This window comes from Strongylocentrotus purpuratus, unplaced genomic scaffold (assembly GCF_000002235.5).
Source record: "Strongylocentrotus purpuratus isolate Spur 01 unplaced genomic scaffold, Spur_5.0 spur5_scaffold_6, whole genome shotgun sequence".
NCBI lineage: Eukaryota > Metazoa > Echinodermata > Echinoidea > Camarodonta > Strongylocentrotidae > Strongylocentrotus > Strongylocentrotus purpuratus.
Window position 1 is genome coordinate 37,461,904 of NW_022145612.1, and position 17,919 is coordinate 37,479,822.

General features: G+C 38.0%; 1 protein-coding gene across 4 annotated transcripts in view; it reads left to right on the plus strand.

The window, feature by feature from the left end:
• Nucleotides 1-17,919, plus strand: part of COLP2alpha (alpha-2 collagen) — a 69,142-nt gene that overhangs the window by 25,046 nt on the left and 26,177 nt on the right. For 3 of the 4 annotated variants that reach the window (XM_030999854.1, XM_030999856.1, NM_214510.1), the window contains 23 exon segments: nucleotides 1,345-1,788; nucleotides 2,934-3,359; nucleotides 3,708-4,127; nucleotides 5,085-5,531; nucleotides 5,658-6,086; nucleotides 6,283-6,711; nucleotides 7,082-7,504; nucleotides 8,761-8,771; nucleotides 9,245-9,298; nucleotides 9,581-9,628; nucleotides 10,082-10,135; nucleotides 10,852-10,929; nucleotides 11,656-11,721; nucleotides 12,219-12,263; nucleotides 12,822-12,875; nucleotides 13,506-13,559; nucleotides 14,507-14,560; nucleotides 14,964-15,017; nucleotides 15,624-15,722; nucleotides 16,053-16,106; nucleotides 16,560-16,604; nucleotides 17,063-17,116; nucleotides 17,619-17,717. In XM_030999854.1, coding sequence (XP_030855714.1) covers nucleotides 1,345-1,788; nucleotides 2,934-3,359; nucleotides 3,708-4,127; nucleotides 5,085-5,531; nucleotides 5,658-6,086; nucleotides 6,283-6,711; nucleotides 7,082-7,504; nucleotides 8,761-8,771; nucleotides 9,245-9,298; nucleotides 9,581-9,628; nucleotides 10,082-10,135; nucleotides 10,852-10,929; nucleotides 11,656-11,721; nucleotides 12,219-12,263; nucleotides 12,822-12,875; nucleotides 13,506-13,559; nucleotides 14,507-14,560; nucleotides 14,964-15,017; nucleotides 15,624-15,722; nucleotides 16,053-16,106; nucleotides 16,560-16,604; nucleotides 17,063-17,116; nucleotides 17,619-17,717 — 3,941 coding nt within the window. 4 annotated transcript variants of the gene reach the window in all.

Consider the following 17,919-nt stretch of genomic DNA (forward strand, 5'->3'; position numbering starts at 1 on the left):
ATGAAAATAAGGGCAATAAAAACCAAAACAGCCAAACCTTAAAGACGACCACAGAGGACCCAGCAGTGCCTGTGACGAACTGAATTACCAACCAGGCTCACAATAGGGACCCAATCAGCTATCCCAATTAGGAAATTCCTTGGGTTACAGACGTAATAGAAGCCAGATGGTACCCACCCACCCACTAGAACATGCAACATCTTGGTCGGACATTCTGATTGTTTCTGAAAGCTCATTATAAAGAAGGAAAGAGAGAAAGAGACGACAGAAAAAAAAACTTCAAACATAACAGTGGATTTTGTTTCTTACGATTCTGACACGTAGGATTTTTTGCGACAGTGTAGTATTCCTAAAAACATCCTAGTCTGAAGTGCAAAAGCATTTTGATCATTTGCCTAAGTTAAAGATAACAGTATATCTTGCAATGGTTAATCTTTTTGTACAAGATGAAACTGTACTGCTTTATTGGGAATAGTTGAGCTAAGTTTAAAACAAAAATCAAAATAAATTCAAAGTAAAGAGATGTTGACAGTTCCAGAAGACAGAAACACATACACATGTTTTGAAATATTTACTTCAAACTAGGCATTGTTATTATGATTTAATAGTAGAGACCAAATAATTGGTATGATGCATCCAGTCGATTTATCTTTAATGCATTCGTTAGATACATAATCATCTGTCCCAAATCTCAGTTAGACCTCACTGGACACATTCTTAAACAGTAGTATGTGGCTAAAATCACTCCTTTGTATTAATAATTTTGTTGATTAAATTGATAATATTTATGTACTTGCAGAGTTTGTTTGATTTATTTATGCAATGCTATCCATTGTTTCTTTCCATCACCTATTTCCTCCTTTTCCAGTTTCTCTATGTGTTTTCATTTCTTCTACTCATCATTTGTAGAGAGAATGTGTATTTTTATGTGAGATGTGTATAGGTTAAATATATAACACCAGTTCAACTGATTGCAACTCTTTTAATCAATTACTTCAACATCCATTCAATCACTTTATAACACTTGATATCTACACACTAGTGTTCAATTTTGACAGAATAATCGTACAATATATGTATAAATGCATAAATCTTTTTACTTTCAGAGATGGTAGAAGAAGGTTGTTGGAATGCAAAGTATAAATTTTCTTGAGACTTGAATACTCAAAAATTATTCTGAATTTTCTGAATTTGATCAAGTCTCGAGAAAATTAAATATGGAGCATTCTTTTTCATCGGTCGTATACCTTTCAGGCGATACATCAAAAGAGGTTCTATCTGAACACTCTGAAACAGTTTTCTATCTGAAACTAATTATCTGGCTATCTTCTTCCACCCTAACAGGAGTATTTGCCGAGGATCTTGAATGGACTCTGGAGCCTGTTGAGCCCGTCTTCCCTGGAGAAGAGAGCTCCGTCAGCCTTGACAGCACCGTTACCTTCCGTGATGGCAACCGCGAGCTGGTCGGCAGCGGCCTCTGGCGCCAGGGCCTCTTTGGCAGCAGGAACAGGGATGGTAGCGGAGAGCGCTTCAACTACAAGCGCCAGACCCTTGACAGGCCCCAGGCCAGTACCACCCTGATTGCCGATAGCCCCCTTGAAGTCCAGGATGCTATCACTGACTTTGAGATTGGAACCGTGGGATGCAATGACTTTAACTACCTTTGTCTGGAATTTACCGGAGGGGACAACCCCAACCCTGATTACTTCTTCCGAGTGATTGATGCCATGGACAACAGCGCCGAGGCTAACACACTCGTCAAGTGTAAAGAGCAGGAGTGTCTCTCTAGTAAGTCCATGATTTTGATCTCTGAACTGTCTTTTGCACAAGATGTGCACCTCTCTTTCAATATCCACCTGCTTCCTGGGCCTCGTCTTACGAAGAGCTACATTCGATCCAATCGCAAGTCCTCCAATCAATCGCAATTTTGCAGTCTCCTATCTCTTATGCAAATAAGTTGCGATTGATGTCAACTCTTTGTAAGACGGGCCCCTGGAATTCATATGCAGGTTTAAATTCAGTTGACAACAGCTAGTATTTTACAGCTGATAAAGTGAAGGCATGCCATTGATTGTAAAATTGCTACGTGCATACCAAAGCTCTTTTTGATATCTAGTATATTTGTAAAGCGCTTAGAGACATTTGTATTAAGCGCTATATAAAAATTAAATATTATTATTATTATTAGTGCTCTGAAGCACAAAATGCCCCCCAGAATAGAGTGAAATCCATCAGTTAGTATACAAAATTTGACACACTTGTTATCAGGAGAAAAAAAAAACATGATTATGCACAATATCAATTAACACATTAGCAATTGCTTCATGAAAAGTGTAGAAGGCTGATATCTGCATTTCTCTTGTATTGAAGAATGAAAAGAGTCGTCCTCTTATTGCAAAAAAAAAAGGGGAGAAATGAAAATAGAGTCTTTGAACCAGTATGTTTACAAATTCAGTTTCCTGTTATACACATGGGCATATTATTATTTCCCTAAATATATTCTGATTCTAAGATTCATCACATACTATTTCATGTTTTTGAAATGAATTTCCTTTGGTTCTTTGATCCATAGATACTTAAATGATATATAAATGACTGTTTCCCCCCATGATGTGGTATAAAGTTACTCTGGCTGTGTGGGTCTTTGAAACATTTCGTCTAACCAAATTCGTTGTGTTTCTGGCGTGCTCAAAACATAAAAAATCTACTTAAGGTGTATTCACTAGAGTCCATATTATTTAGAACATCACTATTTTGGCTGTTTGTGATCATATTAATAGATGTATATACAATTGTGTTAAAATAAAAAAAATTAATACAAGTTCAGTTCTTTCTATATTCTGTATAGTTAAACCAGCTCATGTAAAGACTATCTTTATATGAAATTTGGTGTAATCATACTTTTTCTTTCATCTCTTTCCTTCCATTTACAGAGGCCATATTCACCGACTTAGAGGCTGATCTTGGTAACCAGATTATCTATGAAAACAAGAGGAACCCACTGAGTGTTGACCTGACCGGCGTCACCCATGACGATGCTACCAATGTCCGAGGAGACCAGCTATGGAAGATGGCCGTCTATGGCAGCCGCAGAGCTGATGGCTCCGGACCCAAGGCTGGACTCGAAGAGCAGATCCTGGATCCCACTGAAGCATCCACTACCCTGTTGGACGAGGAGAACCTCATGATGAACAACGTTAACTTTGAATTTGATATGACGGGCATTCGCTGCGAGGATGCTGAATGGGTCTGCTTTGATCTGGATAAGAACAACAGGGCTAGCGTGAACTACATCTTTGAGGCTCGCCCTGATGAATCAGTGATCACCGAGTGCATTGACATGAGGGATCGTTGCAAGGGTGAGTGGTATCCCCTTGTTACTTGGTTAGAGAATGACTCCTGGTTCATCACCCATGCATTATGAGGATTATACTGAGGGAGAATATGTTAACATATTTTGTGTTATTCATGAGAGATAATCTTTTCCATAGTCATATCGTCTATTTGGAGTCATAGGGGTTCATAATATACTTAAATACACAGTAAACACCCTTTTGGCTCCAAATAGATTTTATAGAAAATATCAATGAGGTTCTACTTTTTCACCTTCAATTATTTGTATGCAAGCAAAGAAGTTCACCGGATATTATGGTTGCTTATATAATTTGTTTAACTGTAGTTATTCATTTTTCATGTATTTGAAATAGGTGTCACCGCTATTGACATTGATTGGGAAGCTGACGTTGGTGATGCTCCATTCGGTCAACCATCTCCTCTTACCCTCACTGCCGACATCAACTTCGACCCACTGAGTCCCGATGTCAATGGACAAGGCTTGTGGCAGCTTGGTGTGTTCGCTGCTACCAGACCCGACGGTGATGGTCCTCGCAGGGACGAAATCTCCCAGACCCTGGACCCCTTCAATGGGGCCAAACCGCTCGAGGAAGGTGGACCTCTAGAATTTGACAACGTCTTGACCAACTTCCCAATTGACGAACTCGGCTGTGACGACTACCGTTACCTCTGTGTGGAATTCAAGCAGGGTGTGGCCCCTACCCCTGGATACAAATTCGAGACCCAAGCAGGAACCGATTCCATCATTTCTTGCCGGGAGCAACCCTGTAGAGGTAACTTCTAGGGAGTGTGAGGATTTTCCTCCCTCTCTGTCTCTCTCACTCACACTGTATCTAATGACTATCACCTTTGTCATATCATCATCACTCTGTTCTTCATTCACGTATCATCAGCATGACCATCAATCTCTCACCCTTGTTGAGTACTTGGCCACCAGCATAGTTTGCCCTGAGGCAAATATGTTGGTGAAAACAGATCAATTTTTTTAAGTAGGGACTTGCTAGGGCAAGTAAAATAACCCTTCTCCCCTTACAGGTTTAGATTACTAAGGCAAGTGTTAGGTAGATCAGGAAGAGGAATTTGGGCTCTTACCACATGGCAAGAGAGTGATACAGGAGCAAGATGCAGGATGCTGGAGAAACAAGAGTGGTATTTGGTCATGTCTGCTATAAAAAAGGAAACTCCACGGTTCTCTTATTTGCATGGTCAATTCTTACTTTCCGTCTGAACTCTCTCTTGTTCTCCAGCCAAGCATGATCTTGTCTCTGCAACTGTCTTACTGTCTTTTACTAGAACTTCTGATTTAAACAAAATCTTGAATCTAATTGTTCTTTATACTCACTTGTCTTTCAGTTCTGTTGATTTCTTTCAATGAATGCAAACTTGAAATTTCTGTCTTTCTCAAAATCTTGATATCTTTTCCATAATTCTTCATATGCTAAATCTTCAACTCGAATCTAATTCTAATCTAAGAGCATGAATGACTCTTCTGTTTTCTTTTGGGGATCTTTTGGGCTCTGCTTTTGAGGTTTAAATAAACGGCACTATGGTAAGCCTTTCTAAATACTTCTCTCTACTGCATGGCTAATTAGATGGCATGAAGTGAAAATAAGGGGTTAAGGGTTAACGCTATGAAATTTCTATCTTGCATGATTTGCAGGATTTCACAGTCTGTTTGGATGTGAAATCAAAATTGCATGTGCAAATCAAATCTTTTCCTATCATCACAGGTGTTGAGGTTTCCGAACTACATTCCCAACCTACTGAGACACTCTCTGACCTGATACTGTATGAAGGAAAGGATACTAATCCTATCCAGTACAACTCAGTTGCAACCACAACCCCTGATTCTGGTACCGTACGTGGTGTGGATCTCTGGACCCTCAGCCAGTGGGGTAGCGAGCGCGCCAACGGCAACGGACCCCAACAAAACTACCAGGAGGAGGTTCTCTCCGGCTATCATGCTGCCCTCCCTGTTATGGCTGCTGGTGATACTCTAGACTTTGTGCCCCTCGCCACCAACTTTGATATGACAGGCCTCCGCTGTCCTCAGGTCAAATACATCTGTAATGAGCTCAGCAAGGACCCAAGATCCAGACCTGATTTTGAATTTACTGCTGTCCCTGATGAAACTGTACTCAGGAGTTGCTTTGAGGTACCCGATGGAGCTTGCAAAGGTAAGCATCTTATTTGCTTCTTCACTATTATACCACTCAAAACACACCAACACTACATTTCCCTGATAAATTCTTTGCCTCCTTGGAATTCTCTATGAGATGATTAATCTATCTCTTTGTGCTCAGGTGTTGTTTTCACCGACTTGGATTGGGATATGAGCCACGGACCAGTATCTGCTGATGGCCCAGATGATGTGCGCTTCAACGTTGATGTGAGCACTCTGCCCGAGAGTGGTGGAGCCGATGGTGATGGCTTGTGGCGTATTGGTGTCTTTGGAGCCCAGAACCCACAGGGAACCGGACCCCGTCTTGATTACAAGCGCCAGATCCTGACCCGTGGCCAATCCTCTACCCCAGCTGAAGGTGAAGGCATGCCCCTTGAGCTGAACGCTCTGGAGACCGAGTTCGACCTGTCCCAGATTGGCTGTGATTCCGAGTACCGCTGGCTGTGTCTGGAGTTCGCCAAGGGTCTACGTGCTAGCCCTGACTTCGAGTTTGAGATCAATGGTGGTGGAGATGTTATCATCAGCTGCAAGGAGCAGCCTTGCCGAAGACGTAAGTAAAATTTATCTGTGGGAGATGTTTTTCTAGGTCTAGTATTCAAAAGATTAAAAACACTAAGATTTCTTTTTATGCCTCCACTACAAAGTAGCCGGAGGCATTATTTTGTTATGATTTCTCCTGATTTAGTAGTGCCACTGTGAATAGGATTTTTAAAAAATGTTTGAACACTTATCCCTTTCTTTTTTAGCGGTAATGATCAATGATGTTGAGACCAATCCTCTTGGCAACGTTCGTGTGAACGAGGGCACCCGCAACAACCGCATCTTGTACGAAATGACAGCCTTAACCGACCCATCCAGTGGAAAGGCCCAGGGAAAGAACCTGTGGGAGATGTCTACTTTTGGAAGCAGCTTCCCAGATGGCCGTGGTAGGCGATTCAACCCCCAGACTGCATACACCTTCACCCAGTACCAGAAGGACAAATCTGCCTTCCCTGGTGAGAACATCCGCTATGGAGCTGTGGACACCAACATGGATATGACAGGCTTGACTTGCAACGATGTCAGGTACTTCTGTTCTGAGCTCCGCAAGGGAGATTATCCTAGCCCAGATTTTGAAATGATCGCCAACCCCACAGAAGATGTATTGACTGATTGCTTTGAGCTGAACTGTGAAGGTACAGTATGCCCTGTTATAAGATACACCTTGACACTGTTTTATAGGAAATTGTCAATGTTTTTTTTCATCTGTAGGCAATGAAATAAATGTTTTCATCTGTATTTTTTTCAACTTTTAGATGAATAGTATTTCATGTTAATTTTTGTCTAATAGTAAAAATTGTGGACATACTAGAGGTGAATGCAGTATTGAGATACATGTATATTTAGTTTAGAAAAATATGATTGAAAAGTTTCCCTTTGACACCCTGGGTTTTTCAGGAATAATACTTAATTTAGTGATTTTGGGTCATAATACAGCTCTTGTTCCTTACAGGATGGATACTTCATCAAAAAAATGAATCAATCATATTATTTATCATGTTGTAGGAGTTTTGATCGACAACACCAGGCTATCTCTGAACTCTGACTCTGAGCTGTCCGATGGACCCAACGACCTGTCCTTCGACTTCACCGTCAACTCCAACCCCACTGGAGGAGATGCAGCCGGTAACAACCTCTGGCGTCTTGAGACTTTCACTTCCAACAACAATGACGGCTCTGGCAGGCGCGACATCCTGCGTACCCAGACTCTGGACCCTGCCGATGCCAGCTACGATCTTGATGCCGGAAACACGATGGTCTTCCGTAACCTAGAGGCCCTTGTTGACTCTGCTGATGTCAACTGCGAAGAAGACTACTATCTCTGTGCTGAGCTCTCAAAGCATGTTGCCGCTTCCTCGGGTTTCTCAATGAGAGCCACCAGAGAGAATGCTCTTACTAGTTGTAGACTTATTCGTTGTGCCAAGGCTGGTAAGTCAATAGCTAACATGCCCTAGCTCTGGGAAAGCATTGAGCATTGTGATCTAATGAAATGCAAGTTTATGATAAATATGTTTTTAAACAAACTTTATGTATGTGTTGTCATGCTGTGAATAGTGTGAGATTTTTAAAGTTCTGTTATTTTTCTGGTACAAAATTTGTTTTATATGACACAAAAATTCAAACTACCTTCCAAATTTGATATTCATCAAGAGATAAAACTTGAGCCCTGTGTTCAATTCTTTGTTACATTTTTAAAAGATCAACGTCACACAAATAGACTCTCTCAAAATTTGTTCTTCATCATAAACTCCGGGAAAGGGGGGGGGGGGAGGATGTTGTTTGTCATACATTAGTCATACAGATATACTGTAAATAGTACTGATCTAGGATGACAGCATGATGTTCATTTATGGATATATGGCTAAGGTTTAAATTTCACTAAGTTTTGACTTCAATTATTCATAGTGATGCTAGAATAAAAATTAAAAGATAGGAGGTTTTCATATGCATTAATTCAATATGACTGTTATAACTTAAACCTTGTCACACTTTTTCTCCCTTTCTAATATTACGCATGAGACCTTCTGCACGAATCCTCACCTTGTTTGTCTGTTCTGTGGTTTGTGATGTTGTCTGTCCGTCCCCTCCATTAATCTAAATCAACAAAGCATGTTTGAGAACCCCCTTGTTTTGTCAATGTATTTTGATGTGAGGAGATCGATACATGTAGCTTGCATTTCAGATCTCGTAATCTGTGGGAGAGAGTAAGTATGATCGATGATCAAAATAAATATCTGCCCTACTACAAACTTTATATTTTAGACTCCTGATTGCTGTGGCTTTAATTCAAATTATAATACCTCAGAATATTAGGTATCCAAATTAACAGTCAAAGTGATTCAGGTGAAATAAGATGGCTTCAATGCCTAAGGGCTAGTTCCGATATAAAGCAGTATTTCACTTCACACTATGCTTTCACGGCATAATATAATCTATTTTAATTTATATATAAAAAGTTATGTTCACATACTAATTGACAAGTAGCCAGTGCATTCAGAAAAATATGTTGCCTTTGCGTAGAGAGCATTTTAATTAAATATGCTGCAATGGAGAAACTTGTGAGGTGATTTACTGCCTTGTATTGGAACAAGCCCTATCAACATCATTGTACAAATTTCTAATTCTTTTTTTGTTTTACATTTGCTTTCCTGCTTCTGCATCTGTGTCTTGATCCATCTCTGCAGCTCCACCTCCAGTAAGTAAACAGTAAAATATTAAGATGGACATGATCGATTTTCAGACGGCTTTAGCACATGTAAAACACTCTATACTCAGAAATGATGCCCCTGTGATTCTCAACAGCCACTTTGGCGAACCAGGAAGGTCATTCGTGTATTTCCGACAGGCAATCTATTTTACTGCTTGAAATCCGGATTGGAGAGTTGATGAAAAGTCAACATTCTTAAAATTACATCGACATGACATACCCCTGCAAATTATTATTATGATTTGATGAAGACTACGTCATCAAAGTAGAAATACAATCAAATATGAAAGTAGAAACATCAGTCGTTCAAATTTCCCAATGTATCAGAATAAACAAATATATTGCCTCTTTAAAAAAAAATCATGTTAAATAGCAGTTAATGTTATAAGAATTGGAAATTTTTACTTTGCATGTTGTAAAGATGCTGGAATCATTGTGACCTTTTGTTTTTGTGTCATCAGGTGCAAGGTCGACCAGGACCTAAGGGAGCCAAGGGAGAACCATTTGACATCCCAGTAAGTCTTTCTTCTTGATTTTAAGACCTTAATTAATAACTTCATGAGCTGGAATAAAAATGTAATAAGTTTCTATTTATGCATGATGTAAGATTTTTTTTTAAAAAGGGAATTTAACTCACAAAAAACATCTACACCAGTTGCTCATATACTGTGGTATGATATATTAAAAGTTGGCAGTGGGTATACATAAATCTAAAGTAGTGTTTGTAAAATACCCTGCCTTTAGACAAATATACTTAATTCCTCTTTTTCACATTATTATTATCTTGCCCACTACAGCCCGGTATGGTTGGACCCCCTGGAAGACCTGGATTGGCTGGATCAGTTGTAAGTTCTTCTTCACTTCTTTCTTTTTGTTTCTTCAACAGTAATGTTAGCTAGCTAGGGTACTACATTGGCAGTTATCAGAGAGCAAACAAATCTCTAGAATTACGAAAAATATCACATTAATAACTGTTAATGAAGAGAGACAGCCAGACTGAATGCTTCAGATATTGTGCTTGTCATAATTACATAATAATCCTATAGGTGACTTTAGGAGAATGGTTGTGCTACTCCATTTTGTAAACCTTTGGAAAAAATAATAACCCCCACAAGTCTCCAGTTTCCCCAAGAGTACCCAGTCTAGAAAAAATGATGCTCAAGTACTTTACACTTATATATTCAGTGCAATCTTAAACTAATTTTAGTGAAGTGCAGAATATGTACCTAATTAGTATTACACAAAGCTAAAAAGGATAGATTTTATATGTCTATGTGTCATTTTTCTTTTACATTCAGGGATACCATGGACGCCGTGGACCTAATGGACTCAGTGGACCTGCTGGACAAAGGGTAAGAAGTGCTCCTATACCTATCTCTAATGATCCGAGTCCATATTAGGGCCATCCAAAAATGATTACTTGAAACATGATCGGGTGGGCAGCCGACTCTGATCACCAAGTTAAAATGAATTTACCCCAAAAATCCTGAAATAGATGCACGTACAGGAAATTCGATAATAAGATTGGATTTTATATAGCTCAGATATTTTATAAAGTATCTGTGCTCTGTAGAATGTTTGGGCCTTAATTCTTTGATGTGAAAAAGCTTGACTTCGCTCCTGAAATTCAAACCCAATTTATGAATAAAGACATTTGTTAGAATGATACACTGATTGTATCAAAGTATTGTAATACAGCATTGTCTCAAAAATATCAACAAAGCTTGTAGATTTAGTGTCTCATCAATTACATATTGATGGGATTGTGTTTGAAAGCATACAAATCAGAGTAAAGAGTAGTTGTGTACTGTAAAACCAGATTCTTTTGCTACATCTAAAAACCCTGATTTGTGATTGACAATGGCAAGAAACCGCTTAACAAATATTCCTGTAGAGATTCATTCTGGTTTTAATAGGCGGCAGCAGGAAACTCTCATGAATCCTAACTAATCACAAACTCAATAAAAGTTTCATGTGCATGAAATTATCTACTTTCACAGTGCATGACCATATCGCTGTTTGAATATCAATGCTCATTATCTGTTCATTTGTATTATTATGATGACAGGGAGAAGATGGACGTGATGGTAACTCTGGTAACCGTGGAACCCCTGGACCCCCTGGACCTCCTGGCCCTCCTGGTGAGGTACGTATATCTGTCCCCCTCAAAACTCAAAGCCGATGGGAAGAGAGACTGGTGGTCCTCCTTGTTTCATATCACACAGAAGATCTACCTGGCGCCCGTTTCACAAAGCCTTTTTTCAATGACAAATGACAAAGATCAGTGATAAATCTGCTGATAACCAATCAGAAGCAAGGATTTCAGTAGCTTATAACAGAAACTTTCATTTGTCACTGATGACAAGTTTTGTGAAACACCCCCAGACTGTGTATCTAGCTGTGTCCGATTTGGCAGTTCACTGCTAATATTTGATATCACATTCTGTCAAACTTTAGTAACTTGTAGTACAACTTTCGGTACAAAGGTTTGCAATTAGTGAAAAGGTTAGCCGCCTCCAACATTACTACTCTATTACATTACTGGCAATTGAACATGAATTGGCAATTTCCTTTTCTGACCGTAAACATAAAGTATGGAAATAAGTACTTACTAATTTGCAGCCTGGTGTCAAAATAGGAAAGTAAATTGCCTATCCCTGTTCATTACTGATCAATGGAGTGACTTTTATTCCATCATCAATAACATGTCAACCCAAACATTTGCTCAGTACTTCTATGCAGTTGAATTTTCACGGGTGGTAAATCTTGTCACTTTTATCTCTTGGTTCTGTGAGAAAATACAATGTTAGTTTTCATGACGTGCAATTCATGTGGATATATGCTAATTGTTATTCTGTTCTGTTTTTGTTAGATGACTGCTGCTGCCCAGCAGTCTAAGGGACCTGCTTACACTGCACCCATCTACAATACCGCACCTGTGAGTACATAAGTCAGCAAACTTATTACAAAACCTCTGTCTAGTGTTTTCCAGAAAAAAAATGCGAAAGAATAAAGAGCTTTCCTGGGCTATTCTATTGTTCAATTTCTTGGGAACGAAAGTGGTTTGTATCATTTCATCAAAATGCGCATCACAATTGACTTATAACCTGTGTTTTATTGTTATTTGTAAGTGCTATATGTTACTATATTAGGACCGTTTCTAAGAAATCGGTTTGAAGAAGTTAGAGGGCTCGCATTGGTATTTATTTCTCTTTGTATTGGGTTGTTTTGTAATCATTTACTCATGCTTGTGTGTAAATGTTTTTATAGGATTTTTTCAATGAACAAGCTTTTGTAGATATCTTTCTGTCCATTACAATTAAAGTATATTTTGTGAAGTAAGGTAATAAATTGAATGTACCTATGATTTATATTCTTCACAAATGTATTGTTTAACAATGATTTTGATTTACCGTTCACTTTTTTCATCACTAGGGCCGTCCTGGATCCGCTGGATACAGTGGACACCGTGGAGCACGTGTAAGTGTTTTTTAACAAATTTTCTTGTACATCCGCTTGTAAATTACATGTCAGTTATGTCGAATGAATCATATGTCTCATCAAACATTAAATCAATGATAGCAGTGAAAGTTTTGATGGTCCAGATATTCAAGTATTTTTTCTATTAATAAATCATCTGTTTATCTTTGTTCGTAATCTACAACATTCCTTATTTTACACAACCTACGTGCATAACTGAAAATAGGAGCAGAAAAACAGAGCCAGGAAGACCTGGACTCTGTGATAGAGTATATGAGTTGACGCATTTCTAGCTCCAAATAGCTCCACATATGAAAACTTGTCTAGGCTTGTTTAAAGTTTTTTCTTTTACCAACATATTTATTGAAAACATTGTAAATATGACAAATGGAACTGTTGATAACTGGCAAGTTGGAGCAGTTTTTCACATCTAAAATCCACTGTTCATCTTGAATAGCCCAAAGCCATATAAGCTTGAGCTTTCTAACTAGGTGGGGTCTCCCCAACCAATAAAGTATTATTTGCTAAACAGAAATTGTAAACTTTTTTCCTTCTCAGGGACCACAAGGATTGACCGGACCAATGGGACCCCAAGGATCCGCAGGACCTATGGTAAGTCATTTATGGAACCTTATTATAGTCCTCCTCCGCTTATAGTACACATGCTCCTATGTATATTGTTCCTCTGTCAATATCCTACATTAAAGGATTGCTTAATTTTAATTTGGGACCAAACGCTATACCTTACCCTATCCCTGTATGACGTCATATCTTCAACAAAATATGCTGGAACACCCATCCACTCACAGTTTTGATGGACTGATCTCCATTTTACATATTCACTGCCATGCCTTAATTAGACTGTAATAATGTTAATGATAACGAGAATAACAATAGTGGTATGATGATGATGTATTTATATAGCGCATTTACATACGTACAGGTTCAAATGCTCTTTACAATATTATGTACCATTGGGTGCTAGTTAACTGGGTATTAGTTATTTGAAGAGCAGGTATTTCAGTCTTAAGACAAGAAACCATGGGTCTCTTGCAAAAAAATTATGTTGAATTGACTCCTGGATCAGCTGGTTACAGTGGACACCGTGGAGCACGAGTAAGTGATTTTTAACAAGCGACTCAAACAATCAAATGCAACCATGATGGAATGTTGCTAGGGGCTAAACAAATTGTACTTTATTAGAGGTCAATGTTTCTTTTATTTATTTTTTTCTTCAATTAGGGAATGTCTGGACCCCGTGGAGCACGTGGTGAAGATGGAGAGGATGGCAATGATGTAAGTTCACTCACTCAAGATTCAAGATTTTTTTCCAAAAACTTACCTTTGCAGCCAAATGGCTGAATAGCAATAGTTGTACAGATGACAAAACAAAATATTATATGCAGTGGGAAGCACTTGCAAGAAAACAAGTAAAATAAGTCTGGGCCCCGGCTTACAAAGAGTTTATATCAATCACAACATATTTGTGATTGATATCAATCGCAGCTATGTACTTAAGAGATAGGAGACTGCAACCTTGCGATTGATTTGAATCAATCGTAACTCTTTGTAAGACGGGGCCCAGGTCTCTAGAGCCAGGCAGTCTTTCTACACAGGTGATTGCTAAAGCTGGTTTCATTTATTATTGGAATAGAGTAGCTTAATTTTGGATGAATTATTAGATATACTGTTGGGTTAGATCTACAATAGTACTAAGTTTGATAACAATGTATTAAAGAAAAAGAAATTCGAATTTGGACAACTCTTACAAATTTATGTCAATATTGAACCTTAAAGAACTTCAAACAATAGTGATTTACTTTACATGGATAGGTAAGTGAATAAAGTAGTTCTGTTATTCCAAAGATTTATAGCTTGTGAGGAAAGGATGGGTCTGGAAGATACCGTGGTGGAAGTGGTAAGGAGAAGTGGATTGAGATGGATGGGTCGTATGTTAAGAAGGGAGGATGATGATCTGTGAAAAGAGTGTGGGATCTGAAAGTAGATGGCATAAGAGGGAAGGGATCCAAAGACAGAACACTTCATGGAAATATAATAATGATGAAGAAATAAAGCAGTAAGGTTGGTCTAAATGAGAAAGATGCTTGAGACAAGAAGAAGTGGATGGAAGAAGTGTGATCATGGCGCGAAAGTCAGTTACCCCTCATAAGAGGGAAAATGCTGACTTTAACAATTGATGATCATGATTACATAATGTTTCTCTTCTTTTTTCTCCTTTCTAGGGACAAAATGGAAGGCAAGGAGAAATTGGACTTGTAGGAATCAGTGGCCGACCTGTAAGTATTCCTGTTCTTTGAAAGCAGTCTTCCGCTTTGTGAAATGTGTAACTACAAACACCAATTGTGCTCTGACTAACTTTTTGTTTGTATATTATTTTTCTGAAAGAAGATTTTAACAAACATTTTCCTGTTTCCCCCCATTTTCGGTGGAATATTGTCAGAAGGAACTTATGAACAAGGACTCAATACTGTTACAACCATCTTACAAGAAGGAACTTAAGAACAAGGACTCAATACCATTACAACCGTCTTACAATATATTAATTGTTTTTAACTTCTTAAAAATATGCCAAGTAAAATGTCTGTTGTTATTTTTTATAGCAATTTGAAGAGAGTTTTTGTTAAAACTTTGATAGATATTTGCAAATTTATGTTACGTCTCCGATCTTTTGTTTTACAGGGTCTAGGTGGAATGCACGGAATGTCAGGCAACCCAGGACACAAAGGATGGGGTGTAAGTAAATTAGTCATTGGCGTTGTTTCACAAAAGTACAAGTTCTCTAAAAAAATGTCACACTGGAACATGCGTAAAATGTAATACATGCGTTTCATTAGGTTGTCAGCAAACTTATACGTATGCATGTTTCTCTCGAGAAACCCAGGACTATTTAATTTACCTGCTACACATAATGACATCTCTATAGATACATTGTCTGTTGCTATGTCTGACAAGCTGTTGAGTTGCAAAGGAGAATCTCCTCAAGAAGTATGCTTACAATTAGTACAGAGGTCTATTCACCATTCCTGCCATACTGAACACACAACAAAAATCCTACTATTAAAAGGTGTACCATAATGTTAGAAAATACATGTATTTTGATCAGTTTTGCATATATTATTCATGCCTGTTGCCTATAGGCATGAGAAATTTGTTTGGTCTTGGGTTATCTAGATTTGGAGTTAAAATACATAAATAAAAACAAACTATTAGCAGATATACACCATTTATAGACTAAATGGAGATATAAAAAAGATACCTGTAAAGCTCTTGATGATACAAAGTTAGAACAACTACTACAGACTAATTGTAAGTGGAAACATTTTTCCTCTTCTTGCGCAGGGCCGTCATGGAGCTCCCGGAGCAGCTGGAGAGAGGGGAGAAGCTGGAGAAGGTGGTAACATGGGCGCAAGCGGACCCGTCGGAGCAGTAGGAAATCCTGTAAGTAACATCCATGACAATCATACCAAAAGGATAAACTTAAAATTTTTAATTGAAAGCTGATCTACAGTAAATGAATACGTAACATGTATAGCGTTCATGTGATAATGATACATGGTGTTGTAATAATTTAATTAATTATAAAGCCTGTTTTAGATGGAATACATGGGCTGTTGATTAGACTATGAAGAATTTTAAGCAAATGGTAGCAGTACATTTTCAGATGTTTTTGTAAGAAGTTAAGGCAACACAGGGAGTTTGTAGTATACTTCAATTGAAACATTAGATCTGCTTACTTAATTTGTTTGTTTATTTGTCTGTCTTTTTCAGGGACAACGTGGACCAAGTGGATCTCGTGGAGGTGCTGGATCTAAGGGACCTATGGTAAGTCATTTATCTTTTTGATGCTCTCTACCAAAGTCATGAACTCTTAAAGGCCCACTGCACTACTGGTAGCTACTTGCGCCCTCTATATAACAAACAATGCCTAATCGGTGACCATTGGTCCCCCATAATCCTCTTTTTCTTATGTTAACTGAGAGCTGAGTTGATGAGATAACCACCTGTCCAGTGACCTTGTAGAGCGGTTTAATCCCTCCTGTAAACTACGGCAGATAAGCTTTAAATTACATATTACATGTAAGTTATTATCACATGTTAGAACATGTAGTAGGATCGGATAGCGTGCAGCTATTTACTATCTTAATAGTGCCTAGTGAAGATGTTCATCGGCCATTTAAAATATATAGTTTGGAGGCCTAATTAACAGCTTTAAAAAATACGTTAAAAAGTAAGCTAGTGATCATCATTAATAACCCCTTTTTTGTCTTTTTGCAGGGAGATTCCGGAGAGCGTGGATCTAATGGAGAACAAGGACCAACCGTAAGTATGCTGAAGAAAATAAAATGGCAATCTAGAGGAGAATATTGAGGTCTTGGAATAAATATACAGTTAGTGGACTAGCTTCCACACAATAAACCGAGAGGCATTTGTAAAGAAAATATTAAGAAACACTCCATCAGGGTTAAATGCATTGCATCAATACTATGATCTACGTTCTTAGCCAGGTTTTGATGATCTAGATGATTTAAGTATTGTTTTCCTTAATTATTATCTCTTTTTCTTTATTAGTAATTAATCTACAAAATTCCTTTAATATAACTTTTCCTGCCACCTTTAAAAGATCCCGGTAATCATACCTACATGTATTCTCATGTTTTTTTACAAGATTTAAATAATTTGATATTTATATTTTGTTTGCTTTCTTGTTGGTGTACATGCTATGGTACTTTTGTGTTGTTGCATGTAATTATCACATATATTATTTATTAACTTTTCAGGGAAACATGGGACCTCTTGGACCATCTGGACTACCCGGAGCGAATGGAGCAACGGTAAGGAAGAGAATTCATTATTATATTTCGGTGGAGTGCAGGTTGCAGCAAAACCATTTGCAATGTTCAATTTATAAACATATATATGTTAATTATACAATTCTGAATGTTTTTAGACCATGTTCAATACATGTATGTTTTTAAAGTGAATTTTGACAATTTAATAAACATTGTGAGCCAATAATTGTAACTCATATCCATGAATACAGACCTTTCTAATACCTTTCTGGCTTTCAACAGTCTATGTTTGCCTTCCTTTCAAATCAAACACCACAGTTTCTTGTGCAGTGGGAAATTAATATTAAAAGCTCTGAGTTGAACAAAATACGTAATATAACAAGGTATTCTTCTCATCTTTACTCTTTTAATTCTTTTTTTTTACTCTGATGTATTGTCACAAGATAATTTTCATGGTTCATATGTATTGATTTTCTACTGTAGATGTACATTCATACCTGGAACACTTCATTAATTTATTCTTGTTGAATTTTTGTTGATATAGGGAGACTCAGGTATGCAAGGAGGACAGGGATCATCTGGACCAGTCGGTCTTGTAGGAGAGTCTGGTTCTCGTGGCAAATCTGGTTCTGCTGGTGCCCCTGTAAGTCACTTTCTCTTAACGTTCTCTTTAATAGCACAATATAGATATTACTTCATGAATAATTTGCCTCAAACTGCATCTCGGGATTGACAAATTTATTGTCATATATTATCACATGGTGCTTGTGATAATAGTCAACTATTAAAAGCTGTCTGATACATGTTCTGGAATGTGACAAAAGCGGGGAAAAGAGTTAATGTAA